Raw genomic sequence first — 21,527 nt, forward strand, 5'->3', positions numbered from 1 at the left:
TTGAAAACAAAATCCTTTAAAATTAAAAAAAAACATGACATTAATATATAAATCAATAACATGATAAATCGAATAAAACTGGAAAAAAATAACTCGACAATTTTTAACTTATTCGTGAGGGCGAGGTCCTTCAATAGGCATCGAAATGAGGACTTCATCTAAGAGCTGAAGAGCTCGGTTCAAATGGACCTAGAAAAGAAATATACAGTGAGTCAAATTTTTAAGCAATAATTTCACTTATATTTACACGGATCTTGTACAAATAAATATAAAAAACTAATTTTTTTAGCTGAAAGTAAGGAGCGACATTAAAACTTAAAACGAACAGAAATTACTCCGTATATAAAATGGGTTGTCCCCTCCGCAATCCCTCGCTCTTTACGCTAAAGCTTTTAATTGTTTTAAAAAGTAGAATTGTGGCAAAGAGTCAAACTTTAGCGTAAAGAGCGAGGGATTGCGGAGGGGACAACCCATTTTATATACGGAGTAATTTCTGTTCGTTTTAAGTTTTAATGTCGCTCCTTACTTTCAGCAAAAAAAATTAGTTTTTTTATTTAATTTCTGAACGTTTTTGAATTAATGCATGTTTGGTTTTGGCTCTCCGCACATAAATTATTAAAATTAAATTTGTACATTAATTCTTTTTTTGGCTAAATAGCTTTCTCTTAGTTTTAATCAGACGATTTTGAGAAATAAGAGGTGGAGAAGGAGGCCTAGTTACCCTCCCATTTTTCGGTTGCTTAAAAAGGCAACTAGAACTTTTGATTTTTAACGAACGTTTTTATTAGTAAAAAATATACGTAACTTATAAATTAGCAACTTACGCAACAAACTTTCATAATCTTATATTTTTATTATCTCCTTTAAATACCTCGCTCTTTATGCTTAAGTATTTTTAGAACCCCTCATATGCGTAATAATCTCTGTTCGTCTTAAGTTTCAATGCTACTCCTTCCTTTCATTTGAAAAAACGTTTTCATGTTTATTTTTCATTGTTTTCTTATAATAATGCTAGAAAATCATGCGCCCTTTTCCTTGAATTTTTCTTCCCCCATGACAGATTCCTCCAAGGAAAGATCCTCAAACATAGCCCCCTCCCTTCAGCTCCACCCCCAAACAAAATAAAATCCCCCTGAAAACGTCTGTACACTTCCCAATAACCATTACTATATGTAAACACTGGTCAAATTTTGTAACTTGCAGCCCCTCCCCCAGGGATTGTGGGGGAGTAAATCATCACCAAATACATAGTTCTTATGGTTTTCGACTATGTTGAACAAAATGGCTATCTCAAAATTTTGATCCGTTGACTTTGGGAAAAAAATGAGCGTGGGAGGGGGCCTAGATGCCCTCCAATTTTTTGGTCACTTAAAAAGGGCACTATAACTTTTCATTTCCGTTAGAATGAGACTTCTTGCGAAATTCTAGGACCACTTGGTCGATACGATGACCCCTGGGAAAAAGAAAAAAAAACAAAAAAAAACAAACAAATAAACACGCACCCGTGATTTGTCTTCTGGCAAAAAATACAAAATTCCACATTTTTGTAGATAGAAGCTTGAAACTTCTACAGTAGGGTTCTCTGATACGCTGAATCTGATGGTGTGATTTTCGTGAAGATTCTATGAATTTTAGGGGGTGTTTTCCCCTATTTTCATAAATAAGGCAAATTTTCTCAGGCTCGTAACTTTTGATGGGTAAGACTAAACTTGATGAAACTTGTATATTTAAAATCAGCATTAAAATGCGATTCTTTTGACGTAGCTATTGATATCAAAATTCAAATTTTTAGAGTTTTGGTTACTATTGAGCCGGGTCGCTCCTTACTACAGTTCGTTACCACGAACTGTTTGAACGAGAGGTTTGTCTATATATACCACACGAGCAGGAAATCATGAGAAGGCATGAAGGCATGCCAAACATAAAACTCTTAAATCAAATAATTGCCCAGTATAATCATTGGCTAAAACTGTAAAAAAAAGTGAAACCTCCGCTTAACCTTTCACAATGCAGAATAAAAAATAATAATAATAATAACAAATGGACAATAAATACCAAACCTTAAAACAAACACAAAACTAAAATAGGAAGACTTTCTCAAAATAAGGTATATTATATTTATTGAAGTAGTTATCTTAAATTTGGATTTTTATCAATATTTTTTATTATTCTGCACCGAGGACAGTCAAGCCGAGGTTTTGACGATAATCTGCGGTTTTTTCACTGGTTGTTATCATCTTCGTTTCTCTCTTCTTTATGGTTTTTATCGATTTGTCGTGTTTAAGTAATATATTTGATCTTAATGTTGATTAAACTTGATGACTAATCTTAATGTTTTAATTCTTAATGTTGGAATCAAAGAGATTGTGTAACCAATGAGAGTTAGATCTTCCGGGATTTAACATAGATAAGATAGCAATTGAAAACTACTGGCACCAAACGCGGCCTTGTGGATGGCGAAAGCATTGTCTCTAACAAAGCAGAAAATTTCAAACAGAAGTGAATATTTGATATGATAAGGATATAGCCTAATCTGTACATTTATAGCATCTAAATGTGAAGTCTATCTGTAAGTAATAAATAACCCGTGTTGATTTGATTTCAAGGACCAATTTCACTCAGTAGGCATATCGAGGCTACACAAAGTAGGCCTAGGTTTGATGAGGAAAATCTTGGCTGATTAATTAGGCTAAGTAACTTCGAAAGTATAACAGTTCAAAATAGGGATGAAACCTTTTAATCGACTGTGAACAGATATAAAAATTTTTAACTGAATATTTCGAACACATGTACAGTGTTCATCATCAGAAGTAAAATTTTTTGTTGTACTGCTGATGATGAACACTGTATATGTGTTTGAAATATCCAGTTAAAAAATTGTATATCTGTTCACTGTCGATTAAAAGGTTTCATCCCTATTTTGAACTGTTATACTTTCGTCATGGAAAGGCGGCGTGGTCTTCGAAGTTATCTACTAAGTAACTCCAAACTGGTAGACCAACTAGTTAAATAGTTTTGGACTGTTTACACTAACCTGCATTTCAAACTGTCCAAAAAGGCAAGTATTTGGCTGCTTTGGGTAGAATAATCTACAGTTTAAAAGAATTATACTAGGCCAGGCTTATAATTTCGCAAGACGCAAGATAGCGTTGGTGATTTTTTTGGCACTAGGGCGAGTTTGCACTCTAATCAGTTACCAAGATTCTTTTGTTGGAAATGAAAGAGGTTTAGGTTTTATCACTAAATTTAAGCTAAAATTTAAGCAAAGGATAAACCAAGCCCTCATTTACGAACCTATAAATTACATATTGCTGATTTCTGAGTTTAAATATTTTTTTTTTTTTTTAACATTACGTTGCTTAAGACAAAAACGGGTACCATATATTTAATAGCACAGAGGAATAAAAAGTTTAGTAATAAGTAAGGTCCAAACTATTTATCAAAGTGAATGTAAAACTTAACCAAAACAATTTTATTAAGTTTCATTACTAAACTTAAACTAATTAAACAAATGGAAATATAGAAAAACAGGTACATTATTTTAAATACAGACATTGAAAAAAAAACTTTTAATATAGAGGCAGGTCAGAATTACTAAATAAACTAAACTAAGGCTTAACCTAAACCATATTATAAAGTTTCATCGGTAAAAATTTGCTAATTAAAGAAATAGAAATATAGAAGAAAACAGGGGCATTATTTTAAAATAAATGAATAAAAAAATTTTTTATATAGGGGAGGATTAGAATTATTAAACAAACCTAAACCACATTATATAGTTATATTGCTAAACTTAAGCTACAACTTGATATATACAATCTACAACTAACATATTCTTCAGAATCCCAGGAGGAGAAATTCGTCGTCTTTTCAATTTATTTAACAAAAATACGAAGAAACAAGCCCTTTTATAATGAAAATAACACGAAATGATTTTTTTTTCATCTATAAGGGGGTAAAGGAGATATAGGCTGTTTACATCATTTGTCAAGGCCTGATGAGTTTTTTTTTTTCTGACGGAGTATTCTTTTGCATACATGTTATAAATTTGTTTTATTCAAAGTTTGCACTACTTTGAGAAGTTCTGTTGATAATGTGCTATATTATGACTGTTTGTCCAGTGTAAATAATTTCTTAGACCATATTACCTTTCCATTTACGAAAAATTAAGGGAGAATAAACAGGTTTTAATTTCAACAAAGCAATGAACAAAAATAAAAACAAAACTACAATTTAATTAAAAAAAATACATATTCCGAATATTTTGGCCCCATGTCCGGGAGGTTTTCTCAATAGGAAAAGAGAATAAAAAGTACGACAAAATTCTTATTTTAAACAGCACACACACCAAAGGAAAAAAAATATACACTACAACTAAACACAAGAAGAAGAGGAAAAACTAATAACAATAAATAAATAAGAAACTCACATTATAAAACGAACTTCCAGCACTGATGGTACAAAACTTAAGAAAATACCAAAGCGAATGTCTAGAGTGAAACCATGGGTCACTCTCCTCTGAGCAATTAGTGTATTGATACACTGATTGCTCATATTTGACTATTTGACTATAGTCAAATTGTCTATTCGACTATAGTTAGCTTTGGTATTTTCTTAAGTTTTGTAACATCAGCGCTGAAAGTTTGTATATAATATTCTCATTTATTCACTGATTGTTCAAAGGAGAGTGACCCATGTTTTCACTATAGACATTCGCTTTGGATTTCTTATTTATTTATTGTTATCATTTTTTTTCTTCGTATGTTTAGTTGTAGTGGTTTTTTTTGTGTGTGTGTTATGTATTAATTTTTTTTTTCCTTTTTGTCGTACTTCTCCTTTTTTTTCTGTTGAGAAAGGCTCCCAGACGTACTAAACTGTAGTTTTGTTTTTATTTTTGTTCATTACTTTGTTGAAATTAAAATTCGTTTTTTCTTCCTTAATTTTTCGTTTGTCCATTGTATTAAACAACCATGGAAGTGTGCACCCAAATCCAATGACATTGCGCATGAGGAGTTTTATCCAATCCTACTCAAGCGTGGGCGGGGCGTTATAGCATAAATGCTATTTATTGTTTTATTAAAAGTTTGCACCACTTTCAGCTGTTCTGTTGATAATGTCTTATATTATGACTGTTTGTGTATCATACAAAACAATCAAGGAAGTGTGCATCCACATCCAATGACATTGCGTGGGCGGAGCGTTATCCAATTCAATCGTGGGCGGAGCTTTATCCAATCCAAAGACATTAATCATGTGGGCGAGTTTCGTCTATTGTATTCAATCATGAAAGAACGTACCCATATTCAAGCGCACTGAATGTGCATTTTATTATAATCAAAAGCAGTAGTTATTTCCTTGTTTTTTTTTTTTTTATTTAAAAAATGACTTTTCTGTCACAATAGTGCAGTGCTACTACTAAACAAACCGAGTTACAATTTAACTATTAACTTTAAAGTTAATTTAAGCAAAGCTTAAACTAAGTTCTCATTTATGAAAATAGAAATTAGGAATTGCTGATTTCTGAACTAAAGATCTTAAGTTTTAAACTAAATTTTAGCTAAAGATACTAAACATAGTCATTCTTTGTGAAACATAAAAAAAAGTAATTAAGTTAAATAAATTAAACTTAATTAAAATTATTAAAATAGTAATTTCAGGTTTAAATTGCTAAAACACCTAAAATGAATTTGAACGTCAATAAGAAAATATATGGGTGTTAAGAGATCATTTCTTCTTGACTGCTTACCTCAATCCAACAAGGGGTTTCTTTGATTGATTGACGTGGGTAATCGGGACCCCAGCCTTTGACAAAGGACAATCGCAGGATACATAATCGCCGCAAATCATCCACACCAATCCCAGCAGCCGCAGTCAAATCTAAATAAAACAAAAATCCTTAGTTTAACACAATTTTACCGAAAAAAAAATTTCATAGAAAAATTCTCTTAGAGGATGATTTTTTTTTCTAAATAAGTGAGACCAGGCAAGTTATATGAACACGAATCCTTGGGACTGAATAACAGGCTCCCAGAATCACAAGAATCACAGGCCCCATGGATGTGCTTGAGCCAATGTTATACTCCTTAAAAAAGAGCGTTACGATTACAGGTGAGAATGGTCTAAAGAATCAATTACCGTCACTTTATGTATCACCTACTTCTTCAATTTACGATCTACAGCCTGATACAACTACTAACAACTCTATGCAGCACCAAGCCGCCTGAGACCACCATAGCTATGCACACTCCTACTTCATCCTAATCTACTTAAAGCCTTTAAACCCTCTAAAGAGGTTCCCATTTTCATTAAATCTATACTGATTACCATCTCTCGCCATATTGGGGACAATATGCTTTCCTTGGCCATAAGATCGACAAAGAGCGTGTACAGCTTTTTTTTTACAGAAAGGCTCTAAATGAATGCAAACTTTACAGGCAGATTAGTAAATCGTGCATCCTTAGTAAAGTGCTTAAATACGCTATTTTATCGAGATAGATACTGGAATTTCTGGAGATAATGAGCTTGGGTTCCAAAGATATGTCTTTGATGAGACTTAAAGACTTTAGAAGCTTGAAGACTTCTGGAAAATTCCGAATGGTTTCGCCGTGAAACGAGGCATATATTATGGACATGTGAAAAGCATTCAATAGTGTCAATAATATACAAGAAATGAACTAGGTTGCACAACGACATAAGACAGAGAATTGTGCAAACTCTCCGATATTGATCAATCCTATCTTCGCTGAAAATTCCCCCCAAAAAATTTCTTGTGGACGATTCCTCTTGAAAATTTTCCCCTACCGTATTTTCATTTGAGAAAGACTTCAATTTCTGACCGTCTTTCAAATCATGCTACAAATCTCCCAGTCGTGGAAATTGTTTCCTGGAAATCTCCCGTGGCCAGTTCCATAGCTCCCTCATGAAAAACTCATGGAAATCCCCCCCCCCAAGAAAAAATCCTTCAGACACTTCCAACCCGGCTTAAAATTTTCCCAGAATATCTCCACATGTAAAAGTTGGATCGGCAAAGAGAAGGTAAGATAAATAAAAAAAAAAACTTAGCATAGGAATTCTGGAATACTCCCAAGAGTAAAATTTTCTCTGAAAAGCTAAGCCCCGGGAACTTCTCTCCCCACAAAAAAATCATCCCTCCCCAAAAATCAGAAACCCCTCCCCCACATTCTAAAATGTCTGTGTACTTCCCAATAGCAAACACAACATGTACACAATGAGCATATTTTACAGTTTACAGCAATTCCCCCAGGAGCTGTGGGGGGGAGGGGTCATGTTATCCTCAAAGGCAGAGTTATTGGACTTTTCAACAATACTCAACGAAATGACTATCTTAAAGTTTTGATCAGACGAATTTGGGAGAAAAGGGTGTGAGAGGGGGCTAGTTACTCTCTAATCATTTGGGTCACTTAAAAATGCACTAAAAAATTTCATTTCGGTTAGAATGAACCCTCTCCCAATATTCCTATAACCGTTGGTTCATTAAAATCACCCCTGGGAAAAGAAACAAAAAAAAATAATAATAATCACACATCCGTTATTTCTGTTCTGTCAAAAAATACACAATTTCACATTTTTGGAGATACGAGCTTGGATCCACTACAGTAAGATTCTCAGATATGTGGAATGTGATGGAGCAATTTTTATTAAGATTTCTTGCCTTTCTGGGAGTGTTTCCCCTTTTTACTACTGAGATGAGTAACAGTAATCTTAATAAATCTCATATATTTGGAACTAGCATAAAAACCCATTCTTTTGATATATAAAAATCCTTTTTTGAGTTTTGGTTACTATTAATGTCATTTCTTATTTACAATGCGTTATCACGAACTGTCTACAAAAAATTAGTAAATGCCACTTTAGATACACAATAATTTCACTGTTCATTCCTAGGAAATTTTCACCCATTTTTCGAAAAATTTTAATTGGTATGAAACAAATTAAACAACAGTCGAACGCAGGAAGTCAGTGGTGAAAGCAACACTGAACAGGCAACATTCTTCTGCAGTACTAATATAAATATTTCTTTTAATTTGTATGGGATTTTTTTTTCTTCCCTATGGTTTTCTGTATATTGCGGGTTATCATTATCATTAATTTATACATTTAGAAAAAAGTCCATAGTTAATACCTTTGGAACACATTTAAATATTTCTTTACAGAACCAAGTAAAGCACAGTTGACAAATCAGCCAAAAACAAGCAAAAATGTATTTATTTTTTGTTTCATGTTATTGACATTGTGCGTTTTTGAGACACACGTGACATTAAACAACAGGGTATACAACCAGTTATCTACATGACCTACGGTGTGCACAAAAATAACTGCCACACAAGCGAGACTAATTAAAACACACCGAATAATTTTCGCCTGACTTACTAATTCCAATAACTGGCGCAGGTCCTGTTAAGTGTCCAGCCACAGCTGCAGCTTGCGCAGCAGCGGCTGCCTGAGCTGTTGCAGCCTGCTGTTGCATCTGTCGATGGCACTGTCGCAGGTCAAACACCTAGGAAACAAAAACAGGAATTAGATTAAGAAAAGCCCCCCTAGAGGTTAAAAATAAAAAAAAAATTTAATGCTACGTCAAACTTTAGGAATCTCAGCCGAAGCAATTCTTCACAAATATTAAACAATAATATAATAAACCATCATTATTATTATTACACAATATTATAATTACACAATATTATGTTACATTATATTACACAATATTATAATAATAATTATATTACACAATATTATAATAAACCATCATATTATGGGAGTCTCATCAGGCATTAGGAAATAAGATAAAATTTACATTTATATAAAAAATTTATATAAGAATATATATGACTTATCAGGAAATATTACATTATAAAAATGAATAAAGAAACATATAAAAACAGTGGTCGATTAATAAAAGATCTTGGATGGGGAGCACAGACAGGGAAAGGTGTGAGTGGCTGTCGCGAAAGCAAGACGATTTGCATGCTGAACACGCCTCTTTAGACATATGCAAATCTCATTAAAAATTGATACTTTCAACACGATATTTTGCTATTCGGCACAAAGTTGTCAGATACCTACTCAAATTCTGAATCTCATTCTACAGTTTTGTTTTTACTAGACAAGTGTAATAGAATAACTCAAGATAAAACCTTTGTCTCCACGCAGGTTTTTTCCCTGGAAATACAACAAACAAGAGTAGAATTATTCCCTTTCACATCATTTCTAATTTTTGACGGCAGTATACTTTTCGCCTTGTTGCAAAAAGATGATACTTATAGAAAATCTACTTTTGACAACACTGACTACTTAAATATAAATTTATACACTGATGCAAGTATTTACTATCTTGTTTCTATCATTGTCAATTTTTGAAACTCACGATTATTGAGAAGCTGATGCTTGCCAAACAGTACTTTGGTCACCAAACTATTGCAAACTTTATTTGCTACCACCCTTGTTTCTTCTGTTTCTTCTGTTTTTAATGTCATTTAAATGAAATTTGAAAATGACAAAAGTGACTATTCAGAGGCATTTAGAACAGAGGCACAGGGACTGGACCGGTCCTAGTCACTACCTTTTTTTTATTTTTTGCCTCCAAGAGTCCTCCAGCTTGGCTTTGGAACAAGAGGGCAAAATCCTAAAATGTACTTATTAGTTTTTTTTTCTTATCATTCATTATACGAAGCAAACAGGAGAGTAACGACAATAACAAAGTTATACTACAACAGGACACCCACACATATCATGGTTACCTACTAAATGGCAAATCCCAGCTCATAATAATCGATAGTAAACATACACTTAAACAAACTTTTTTTTTCTGAGTAAAATCCAATATTATTCAGAATTTAATCCTATTCCAGAATAGTAACTGTTAGGCACATCTAAACGAACAGTGCTTAGGAGATACGAAAATAAACTTCCAGGATTTTCAAAAAAGAGCCTAAAATCCCTTGAAATTGGGTCCGATTCAAAAACACTACAACTGGCCATCCATGGCCCAAAACCTGGAAATCTGGGCTTGTACCCCCCCCCCCCCCCCGTCATCTCAAAAGTCACCTTAAAATAAGAACACAATTTACTCTACAACATAAAAATTCTCTTTGTCCATAAAACTCTTTCTTTAAAAAACAGTTTTCCAACTTTCAGCAACTGAACACTGACTGATGTGGAGGACAGAATTACTAGGGGAGAAGGATGGCAAAAAATTAAAAATACTCGAGAAGTTAGTGCATATCTCGTCTATTTTACAACTGAAGAATTTTGAGGTCAATAAAAGATTTAAAAACAAATCTTTATTTGTTTTATGCCGCGAAGTATATTTTCCCTTATATTTGCTTCTTCGATACACATTTCAGAAAAAGCAAATAATCTTTTAAAACGAAATGAACATGTAATTATGCCGCGAAGAGGCAAACTTTCTGAGCTTATCACTAAGAGTTGTCATTTTCTTCTCTTTACTCTCTTTTTGGGATGGTCCACACTTAGAGAATACTTTAAAATTTGGTGGAGGGCCCTTGCCCTCCTTCTAAGTGAGGACTTTAAGCTCCGAGGGACTTAATTGGGCTAAGAGTAGACAAAGTTGTAACTAGTTCAAATTCTTATAATTTCATCCTATAGTTTTACCATATGATTATAGGACCCATATTATTTTATTAACTTGGCTTGGCGATGGTATTTACATCGATTTCAGTTCATTGAATATATTAAATCAAATGGAGAAAAATCACATAGGAATTATGATTTGGAAAAGTGAAGACATTACAACAACGAAAGCTGATAATGCGTGACTGAGAATCTATGAGCTGACACTTAACTAAAAGACTTTGTTCTGATTGATTTGAAGGTTGCAAGGTCTAATAAGACAGAGAGGGATCACCCCACCGCCCGGATCAACCAGTTCAACTGATAAGGGTTAAAGCCACGATCAAAAGCTTGCAATGAAAAATAAATGCATAACTTATGCAGAATTAATCTGTAAAGATTTAAAGATGTTGCTTTGGAATTTCAGATTATTCCTTTTTTCATACTCCTGTGTCATATTGCCATTACTAATTTCCAACGTGTAATAACCTGTTATCTAATATGTTTTTACATTACTTTTCTAGCTCAGTGAATAAGCAGTAGCTAAATCAAATGAATTTTGAAATGGCAGAAAAGTGACTTTAGTGACAATCTCAAAGAAAAAGTGACAGGCCAAAATACAAGTGACAGAAAGTGATTTTAGTGGCTGCGACCGACCCCTGTAATATAGTTTGAATTGTCGGTGACATACACCATCTAAAAATCTTAGCTTCTAATATTCCAGTAAAAATTCTAATCATTTCTTCAAATTTTTGGGCGTACCTTGATGTAAGCAGAAGGATAAATTTTATGTACAGCATCCCCAGGTGCCCTTCCAGCCTCCCTGTCCAAGTAATAGCTTTGTACGAAAACGCTGTGATCTGACAAACATCGCAGCCAAATGTCCCCTTCACCTCGTAAATCCAGTTGAACTCCTTTGCCAATATGCAGCCTATCAAAAGAGAAAAATCAGTTTATATTCAGGATCTAGGTCAATCATGGTTTTGCCAACATTTTCATTCGGAATTGTGTAGGGGAATTAGATTAGGTGGAATTCAATCATTCAGGAATGGACCTAACTATGAACAAGATCATTTTAGCCATTGCATGATCAAAAAGCCTAATGGTGAACCAAGGCAATTTGACGATAAATCACATCTGTTCAATTTTTGATAAGAAAAAGTAAATCAATTACAATTTATTGCACCTGTGGTATTGTAAGCCCCAACACCCACGCCTAGAGGACCTATTGATATCCTAGCCTGTAGATACAGCCCTAGGCAGGAAACAAAACTAAAGATTAAAAGTGATGAAATTCTACTATATAATATGCAGCAAGTCTCAATAAATAATATGTATTTATCTTTCTTTAAAAGTTCATCCACGTTTTAAGTCATCTTGTGATAGTACAATTTCATTTCAATTAATAAGATACAAAGCAAACATATTCGAAAAATTCCGCTATTCGCAACACAAAATCCTTTTATTGACTTTCGAAAAACACAGTTTTTCAAAAGCTTGTAAAGATATACAGCAAATATGTCGATAAACAGGTCATTTTTCTGATTTGATAGCTGTATGTCAAAATTCTATATTCAAAAAATGATTGAAAAAAGAATGAACATTATGTGATTAACTAAGATTTAGACTTATTTCATATTATAATGTAAGACTTTCATCAGCTTCAATTTATTTGTATATGATTAATCTTTGTCTTATATATGATAAAATTAAAAGGCTATACCCTTTTTGTTCGATAGTGTTTCCTTCAAAAGAGCTCATGTCTTATGCTTTTACCATTTAACATATGATTAAGACACAAATTAAAAACTAAAGAAAAACAAACAAAGAGAAAAATAAACAGAACACATAATATAACCAGAATTAATATGAAGTCCAAATAACTTTAAACAAAATTAAAGGCAAGAAGGAACGCAAGGTAAATCCATGTGTATGAAGGTGGTCCGAAAAGTTATGAGCCTAAGAGGTTAAAAAGATTAAGAGATTAACAAACGTTTAGGAGTGGGATTTTAGGAGATTTTAGGTGGAAACAGATTAAAAATAAAGAAATAAAGATATTAATCTATTAAAGAGATTAAGAAACGTATAGGAGCAGAATTTATGAGGATTTAACGTGGGAGGACAGAGATGAAAAAATTAAGAATATAAAGAGAGTAATCTATTTAAGTGATTATGAAACGTGTAGGAGTGGGATTTTAGGAAATTTCAGGCGGGAAGACACGTTAAAAATAAAAAAATAAAGAGATTAATCTATTAAAGAGATTAAGAAACGTACAGGAGTGGGATTTTTGTAGATTTAAGGTGGGAAGACAGAGGTTAAGAATCAATAGCGGTGCTGACACTGTAACAACACTCCCATACATTTCAATGTATCTGAATAGACGAAAATACAGTAGTCTAGCGTTTTGCTAAAAAACAAAGGAACGAAAACCACCAAACGCTAGATGGCACTAGCGGCTATTCCAGTGCTACATTCAATTTTTATTCTTATAAGTTTTTCATACTCTTTGAGCCTCACCCACCTAGCCTTATCCCTCGAAGTGGATGAGGCAGGGAAAGTGAGCTACTCATATGATTCTTTACTCGGGGCTAAAAGCCTTATGAGTGGATACGATGTGAATTTCAAACAGCGAGGGAAACAGATTATTGTTATCCTATACTTCTGCATTAAAAGTGAGTTTTAATTCGATTGGTTCTTTCTAGGTCATACATTTTTATAAAACAACAAGATAATTCACTAAATGATTTCCATGCTAAATTTGGTCCAGTAAGATGAATACGAAACCAGGTTGAGTCTTTTACAAGAAGCTTTCTTCCAGTAAGAGTAACAAAACTTTATAAGTTCCAACGTTATTTAAAATTAAACTTTGATCACGCGTTTTATACCACACTATCATGCAGTTTGCTTAATGTAATCGTTAGAATCTGGTCTGTTGTATACTTTCTATGAAAAACAAATTGAAAAAATAAAATCATCGAAAAAAAAGCAAAAGAAAATATCAAGCACACAAAAGTGAACCCATTATGCGTAAAAAGGGGTAAATGTCAACTGAAATACAAAATAGGATTGTAAATGTGCTTCTGAGTCGTCTATGAAAATTTGCACCATCGCCTAGTGCACCGTAAACCATCGTAAAACCACCATTCCACCGTAAACGTAACGGTAAAAATGTCAGAGATGATCCACACAACTGCAAACTGCAATAGCATTGAAAGTTACTAAAAAATTGACAGATAATATTTAGAAAGATCGGCATCAAGGACTTCTAAAACCTTCGCAAATCGTGATCTTCATACACATAGGTTAGTACCCCAACAAGCTTTGTCATTGCAAATCTTACTGAAGAGTTTAAAATTCGTTAAGAGTAAAATAGGAAACAAGAATATTAGTAACATAGTAATCAGGGATAATATTCATAAATATTTGATCCTAAAACAAGCAGAAATTCCGTTATTTTATTCTATTCCTACACGTATGAAAATTTTCCAAATTCGGCAGATGGCAGTGGTGTTTTTAGGATATGGGAACAGAAAGACACTTGCCCCGGGCGCAAAATTTTAGTCGCACAAAATTTCAGATTTGAACATAAATTTTGGGTTTTTGCTTAAAATAGAAGAGTTATTTTAAAATGACACGAGTGTTGATGATATTAAATCGAATTGCTTCAAACTTGGCGAAAAACATTGATTTGTATCTCATTAGGTTGTTCCACAAACTCCAGGATATGAAAAAGATATTCAACATCGGCACATCTCCTTAAAGAAAAATATAGATGGGGTAGAATTAATTGTGCAATAGGGAGATGAAGGGGTTTTCGCAAACGAAAGAGTGTTTTTTTATATTAATATTGCTAGCGATTGCAGTACTGGTGCCCAATAATGACCGGTCGCTTAGTAAACTTAAATTAATATTAGCATACTTCAGATGAATAATGGGCCAGAAAATACCATATGATTTAGCGTTAATGAGCATAGAACGCACAGAATTAGAGGCAATAAATTGGGAAGGGGTAATTAATAAGTTTGCAGAGACTAAAGTAATAAAAGCCAGATTTAACAGAATTTTGTTAAAATTTGGCTTGAAAATTTTAACGGGATGGGCTGTCAATCAAGATTTTTACCCGGGCGCAAGAGAGGCCAGAACAACCACTGGTAGACAGTGGTGGGCAGATCTATATAGCACTGAGTGCAGCCCTGCATCACCTGTAATATCCAAGAAAAATGGAGTGTAAAAACAAACTATTTGATATTCATAAGTATCTAGACAAAACATTTACACCAAAAGTCATGATATGACCTTAGCTCTGAATAGTCGTGTTTATTTTTACTGGAATGTTTGCTGTCACTTGCAATATTCCGTGTTTGTATAGGTAAAGCTGTCGATGAATAATTTGTAAATCGTTTGTCCAAGTCAAAAATCGTTTTGGTAAACTTGTAGTCCCTGATCACACCCAAAGGAAACATGCCAACAAAAGTAGTACCATTAGATTCCTTAGTTTATGCTCTTTCAAAATATAATGGCCGCTCTTCTGACAATGCTGTCAAGAAAAGACACAAATGAGTTCCTTTAAGCTGTTTACTAGTTGTTTTAGCTCAGTGGGGTAATTTTACTAGTTTTCTAATTGTTTTAGCTTGACAATGCTGTCAAGAAAAGACACAAATGAGTTCCTTTAAGCTGTTTACTAGTTGTTTTAGCTCAGTGGGGTAATTTTACTAGTTTTCTAAATGTTTTAGCTCAGCGGGGTAATTTTACTAGTTGTTTTAGCTCAGCGGGGTAATTTTACTAGTTTTCTAGTTGTTTTAGCTCAGCGGGGTAATTTTGGGGACAGGATAGGTAAATTTAGGCTCCTCAATTCTACAAAAACTATTGTTCAACCGGCTAAAGGAATTTTCTTCAAGAAGACGCACATTATAAGGAAGGGAGGGGGTGGGAGTTTCCCAAAAGCGTAAAATTCGGTTCTCCAAAATTTTTCTGAAAATTAACGGTGACAAATATTTAAAGTTCGTGCATTTATGAACGTTAGTTTTTAAAGGGGATGGGGGGTTAGGGGGAATTAAGTTAATTAAATAAATATGATTTAATTAATGAAAAATTAGTTAAATAACATTTTATTAATATTTATTCATTTAAAATATCTTATTTATATTAATATTGTTGATATATCTTAAATTATCCTTCGTCTATAAATGAAGGTAAAAATAGATAAGAGCGATAAAATTGCTTGTATGATAATTTCCTCTCCCAAGAAAATTGCTAAACTTTCGGGAGGGATATCAATCAACTTAATCTTTTTTTGCTAAGCAACAGAAGGTCACACAGAATCACAAAAATAGACAAAAGAGCAGAAAAAATTATACTAAATTTTGGAAGATTTGGAATAGGATAATTTCGATCTTAGGTCACAATATCGTCAAAACGAAACCTTTTTGGCTTGATCAATACTGATCTCCCCAGCTTTTGACCAACCCTTTCATTTTGGGAGGTGACGATATTAAGAGCCGACTATTTATAGGACAGCTTTAATGAATCTTATTTATTTACTTTTAAGCTTTTAACTTATTTATTTATTTGATAGTTTTTAATGAATCCTGATAGATTTATATCATATTTTTAGTACTTTGTAACTAATCAATTTAGTAGCATTAACTAAACAAGGTGATTAATTAAGTTGCTCAATTCTTATAAAATAATTAAAACGCAAATTCGGCTGTTTCGTCCAGGACGTGTCCAGGATTTTTTTTTTTTTCGGCGGAAGACGGTCTACAAAGTTTTTTTTAAGAAGGCATTAAAAATTTGCTAATATTCATTTTTGTGACGTTATTACAACTTGGAGAAACATTTCAGGGGGGAGCCCCTTAACCCCTCTCCCTACCCCTGGATATGGCCTTTTGCTTAGTACAATACTAGGTTTTAGAGAACCTTCAATGAGGAATTAAGACGACACAAAAAGATTCGTTCCGGATCTAAGTAAGGCTATGTTCTATCACCGTTGCTGTTCCTCATAATAGCTTAGTATTTATCGAGAAATACTGCTCAGGTATTAGTCTGAATCTAGAAAATAATTCTACGTGACCTGAACTTTGCTATCCTTGAAAATTGCAAGCAACAACTCCTTGACGAAATCAACGCGAAATTAAAAGGCGTAGGGCTCAAAATTCACACACACAAAACAAAATACATAGCAGCATCAAACTCCTTGCTTCAGATCAAGTGAGGTGACAACGAGTTGGAACAACTGGTTAATTTTTAATTTCTAAGAAGCATTATAAGAACTTCTAGCTCACTGCAGAGTTAGTCATATTAAGGGGATTCGATATTATAAAACTTAGCCTATCTCATCCATTATAAACTTTTATAAATTCGTGTGGCCATTCTATTTAGAGTTGATTGGGCGGTCTTGTCATAACTTGTAAGGCATGGATAAGATATCCAAATAAATGACAGAAAACTAAAAGCCGGCACCTATTTTCCCTGAAATTTTGGAAAAAACCTTATAACTTCTCTTGTTTTGTGCTGGAAATACAGATATTTAGTTTCCGGAAAACTTTATATTTGCGGGGGTGGGGGGGGGGGGGGAGAGATAATTTTTTCTGGTCCTCAAAAACCAGTATAATCAATAACTGTTTTTTCTTTTATGCTTGTCGTCGGACAGGCTTTTTATTGGTAATCAATTAAGTTGTAATAGTAATTAATTTGTTCCGATTCCAAAGAAAACTACTAACAGGATGTAGGCTTATTCCTGGGAATGATTAGGAAGGGTAAATTTTGTTTTTTTGATCAAACGGAGCAGAAATTTTTTTTTTTAGTTCAGAAAAGGGTTTACCCTAAGAACGTTCTAATGTTCCTGCTACGAAAATTCCAAAAATCACTTGAAAAGAAAGCTATTTTGATCAATTTGACAACTCTTCGAATTTCTAAGGGTCCAACCCACTTTGACCCTTTCGGGTCAGTTGGGTCAGTTTATAAATCATAAATTATCAGTAATTTTCTAGGATAAGTAGTCCCCGGGGAGAATTCGCTAATGGACCATTTGACTTTGAGACAGTCAGCCGACGTCGTGGCTCGCAAAATGACTTTTAAAGTATCAAATTCTCTTAATACAGAGCAAAAGCGTCACATCCTGTTCACAGCTGGACTTGTTTAAAAGCACAATTCCATTATCTTTTCAATCAATTTCACAATCAAATCATAAATTATCAGTAATTTTCTAGGATAAGTAGTCCCCGGGGAGAATTCGCTAATGGACCATTTGACTTTGAGACAGTCAGCCGACGTCGTGGCTCGCAAAATGACTTTTAAAGTATCAAATTCTCTTAATACAGAGCAAAAGCGTCACATCCTGTTCACAGCTGGACTTGTTTAAAAGGAACGTGAACCCTTCTATAACAAAAATATAAAAAATCCAAAACTAGCGGATAATAGTTAAAGCAGTATCATTTAAAGAAGAAAAATTAGTAATAATTAAATGAATATACCTGGCTCTTTCGCTTTGCTCCGTTCGATGAACATTGCTTAATGCTCCTAAACAAAATCTATCACCACCAACTGGATCTACATAACCATCTATCGTCACATTGGGGCACGACGATGGGACTTTGAAAGTCTCACCTACCTAATAAAAAAAAGAAAAGATAAAAAAAGGCATAAACCCCCCAAAAAATAAGGATAAGTCTATATTCTAAGTCAAAATATCTGAGAGTCCTAGAAAAAAAGTGTTCAGGTCCCTGTCTACAACAATATAGAATGCTGCATTTCTTATAAAGGATGAACAAGGATGCGCGGTTAAGTGTTTATTGTATTTTTTAGAGGTAAACGCATCAAACTAGAGGTCATACAATACTAAATGTGCTCAGTCAATCAGGTATTGCAATTTCTAGTGATTTTTTTTTTAATAGAATCAAGGAGACTTAATTTATATTTGAGAGGGGGGGGGGAGATAATTTTTTCTGATCCTCTAAAACCAGTATAATCAATAATTTTTTTCTTTTATGCTTGTTATCCGACAGGCTTTTTACTGGTAATTAATTAAATTGTAATAGTAATTAATGTGTCCCGATTTCCAAAGAAAACTAATAAAAGGATGTAGGCTTATTCCTGGCAACCATTTTCTGGTATGTAAGGAACTAAAACTTAATGAAACATTCGGTTTCATAAAAAAAAAGTTCGTGCAGGGGATTACTTTCATGAAAGCCGAAGTAGTAACCACAAAAAATAGCCCTTGCCATGGGTTAAACTTTGGGTTTTTACTACGAGATAAGAAATTTGTGAATAGTCTATCGAAAACAAATAGAATAAGACGGTGCAGCAACTGGAGTCCCTTCGGCTCCAGTACTATTAAATTAAAAAAAACTAGTTTTTTTTAACTGAAAGTAAGGAGCGACATTAAAACTTAAAACGAATAGAAATTATTCCGTATATGAAATGGGTTGTCCCCTCCGCAGTCCCTCGCTCTTTACGCTAAAGTTTGACTCTTTGCCACAATTCTAATTTTTAAAACAATTAAAAGCTTTAGCGTAAAGAGCGAGGGACTGCGGAGGGGACAACCCATTTCATATACGGAATAATTTCTGTTCGTTTTAAGTTTTAATGTCGCTCCTTACTTTCAGTTAAAAAAAAACTAGTTTTTTTTAATTTAATTTCTGAACGTTTTTGAATTAATGCATGTTTGGTTTTGGCTCTCCGCACATAAATTATTAAAATGAAATTTGTATATTAATTCTTTTTTTGGCTAAATGGCTTTCTCTTAGTTTTGATCAGACGATTTTGAGAAATAAGGGGTGGAGAAGGAGGCCTAGTTGCCCTCCAATTTTTCGGTTACTTAAAAAGGCAACTAGAACTTTTAATTTTTAATGAACGTTTTTATTAGTAAAAAATATACGTAACTTAAGAATTAACTTACGTAACAAACTTTCATAACCTTATATTTTTATTATGTATACGAGGGGGTTTGTACCCTCGTTAATACCTCGCTCTTTACACTAGATCGTAAGTTTTGTCCCAATTCTTTAAGAATGACCCCTGAATCAGAAAGGCCGTAGAATAAATAGTTGAAATTACTAAAAATACTTTAGCATAAAGAGCAAGGTATTTATCTCCTCCTAAATACCTCGCTCTTTATTCTAAAGTATTTTTAGAATCCCTCATATGCGTATTAATCTCTGTTCGTTTTAAGTTTCAATGCTACTTCTTCCTTTCATTTGGAAAAACGTTTTCATGTTTCTTTTTCATTGTTTTCTTATAGTAATGCTAGAGAATCCTGCGCCCTTGTCATTGAATTTTTCTTCCCCCATGACAGATTCCTCCAAGGAAAGATCCTACAACATATCCCCCCTCAGCCCCACCCCCAAACAAAATAAAATCCCCCTGAAAACGTCTGTACACTTTCCAATAACCATTACTATATGTAAACACTGGTCAAAGTTTGTAACTTGCAGCCCCTCCCCCAGGGATTGTGGGGGAGTAAGTCATAACCAAAGACATAGTTATTATGGTTTTCGACTATGTTGAACAAAATGGCTATCTCAAAATTTTGATCCGTTGACTTTGGGAAAAAAATGAGCGTGGGAGGGGGCCTAGATGCCCTCCAATTTTTTGGTCACTTAAAAAGGGCACTAGAACTTTTCATTTCCGTTAGAATGAGCCCTCTTGCAACATTCTAGGACCACTTGGTCGATACGATGACCCCTATTTGTAGATAGGAGCTTGAAACTTCTACAGTAGGGTTCTCTGATACGCTGAATCTGATGGTGTCATTTTCGTTAAGATCCTACGACTTTTAGGGGGTGTTTCCCCCTATTTTCCTAAATAAGGCAAATTTTCTCAGGCTCGTAACTTTTGATGGGTAAGACTAAACTTGATGAAACTTATATATTTAAAATCAGCATTAAAATGCGATTCTTTTGATGTAGCTATTGATATCAAATTTCAATTTTTTAGAGTTTTGGTTACTATTGAGCCGGGTCGCTCCTTACTACAATTCGTTACCACGAACTGTTTGATAAAAGAGTGTTTGGTCTACATCAGACAACTCATTCACAGATTCTGAAAGGTGATATGGGCCTTTTTTCTTTAAAGCTACGTAGGTATATTTTAATGCTTAGATTCTGGTTGAAGTTAACTAAGAGTAATGAAGATAGACTAGTAAGAGCGGCACATGATCAGATGTTGAAAAGTGGTTTATAAACATCGTGGCCATCCCAAATTAAATCATTACTAGAAAAAGTAGGAATGCCTTACTTATGGAATAATGGCCTTTGTTCTAGTGATATACCAACATATTTAGAAAGCCAGGTACGATTTATAGTAGAGAGTCAGGAAATTCAGCGTTGGCAAGGGCTGGTTTTAGATTCCATAACTCTACAACATTATAATCAGGAAAACCTAGTTTTGGAGTGGAGGTTTATTTTAAATTTAATTTACTGGCCATGATTCTATGTCGTTGGATTCAGCTTAGGGTGAATTATCTTCCAATCCAGAACAGGCAAAAAAGGTTTGACAAAAAAATGATAGTTGGTCCTGATAGGCGGTATGTTTGTCCCCTTTGTAAAGATGAGGATGAAGACTTGGATCATTTTCTCCAGAAATGCCCAGTGCTCTTGGATTTACGGGAAATTTATTTGCATGTGATTAATTTGATGCTTCCTGGTATTCTGCAAAATAGTAACCAAACCACAATATTTCGAGTGGGAGTGTATATAGATAAATCCTTAATAAGAAGAAAAGTTTTATATGATTAATTTCTTTGTTGTTATATTAGGCATTTTCGCGTTGTTTTCTGTTTTTGTGCGTGTTTGTAATTCATACTATTGTTTAATTTCCTTGCTTATTTGTTATTTATTTATATTTTTGTGTGTATATGGCCCATGGGCTTTTGAAATACACTTATCTATCTATATATCTATCTATGACATAAGACTGCTACAAAAGAAATTGCACGATC

The 21,527-nt window shown here is 33.7% G+C and overlaps 1 protein-coding gene across 6 annotated transcripts in view; it reads right to left on the reverse strand.

Annotated features, from left to right (window-relative positions):
* Window positions 1–21,527, reverse strand: part of LOC136040849 (mothers against decapentaplegic homolog 4-like) — a 90,640-nt gene continuing 69,113 nt past the window's right edge. For all 6 annotated transcript variants that reach the window (XM_065725218.1, XM_065725221.1, XM_065725219.1 and 3 more), the window contains 5 exons: window positions 18,064–18,200; window positions 11,350–11,518; window positions 8,392–8,518; window positions 5,747–5,877; window positions 1–189 (listed from right to left, as the gene is read on the reverse strand). In XM_065725218.1, coding sequence (XP_065581290.1) covers window positions 109–189; window positions 5,747–5,877; window positions 8,392–8,518; window positions 11,350–11,518; window positions 18,064–18,200 — 645 coding nt within the window. In that variant the 3' untranslated portion in view covers window positions 1–108. The remainder of the gene's footprint in view (window positions 190–5,746; window positions 5,878–8,391; window positions 8,519–11,349; window positions 11,519–18,063; window positions 18,201–21,527) is intronic.

Source organism: Artemia franciscana, chromosome 21, assembly GCF_032884065.1.
Source record: "Artemia franciscana chromosome 21, ASM3288406v1, whole genome shotgun sequence".
In the NCBI taxonomy this organism is placed as follows: Eukaryota; Metazoa; Arthropoda; class Branchiopoda; order Anostraca; family Artemiidae; genus Artemia; species Artemia franciscana.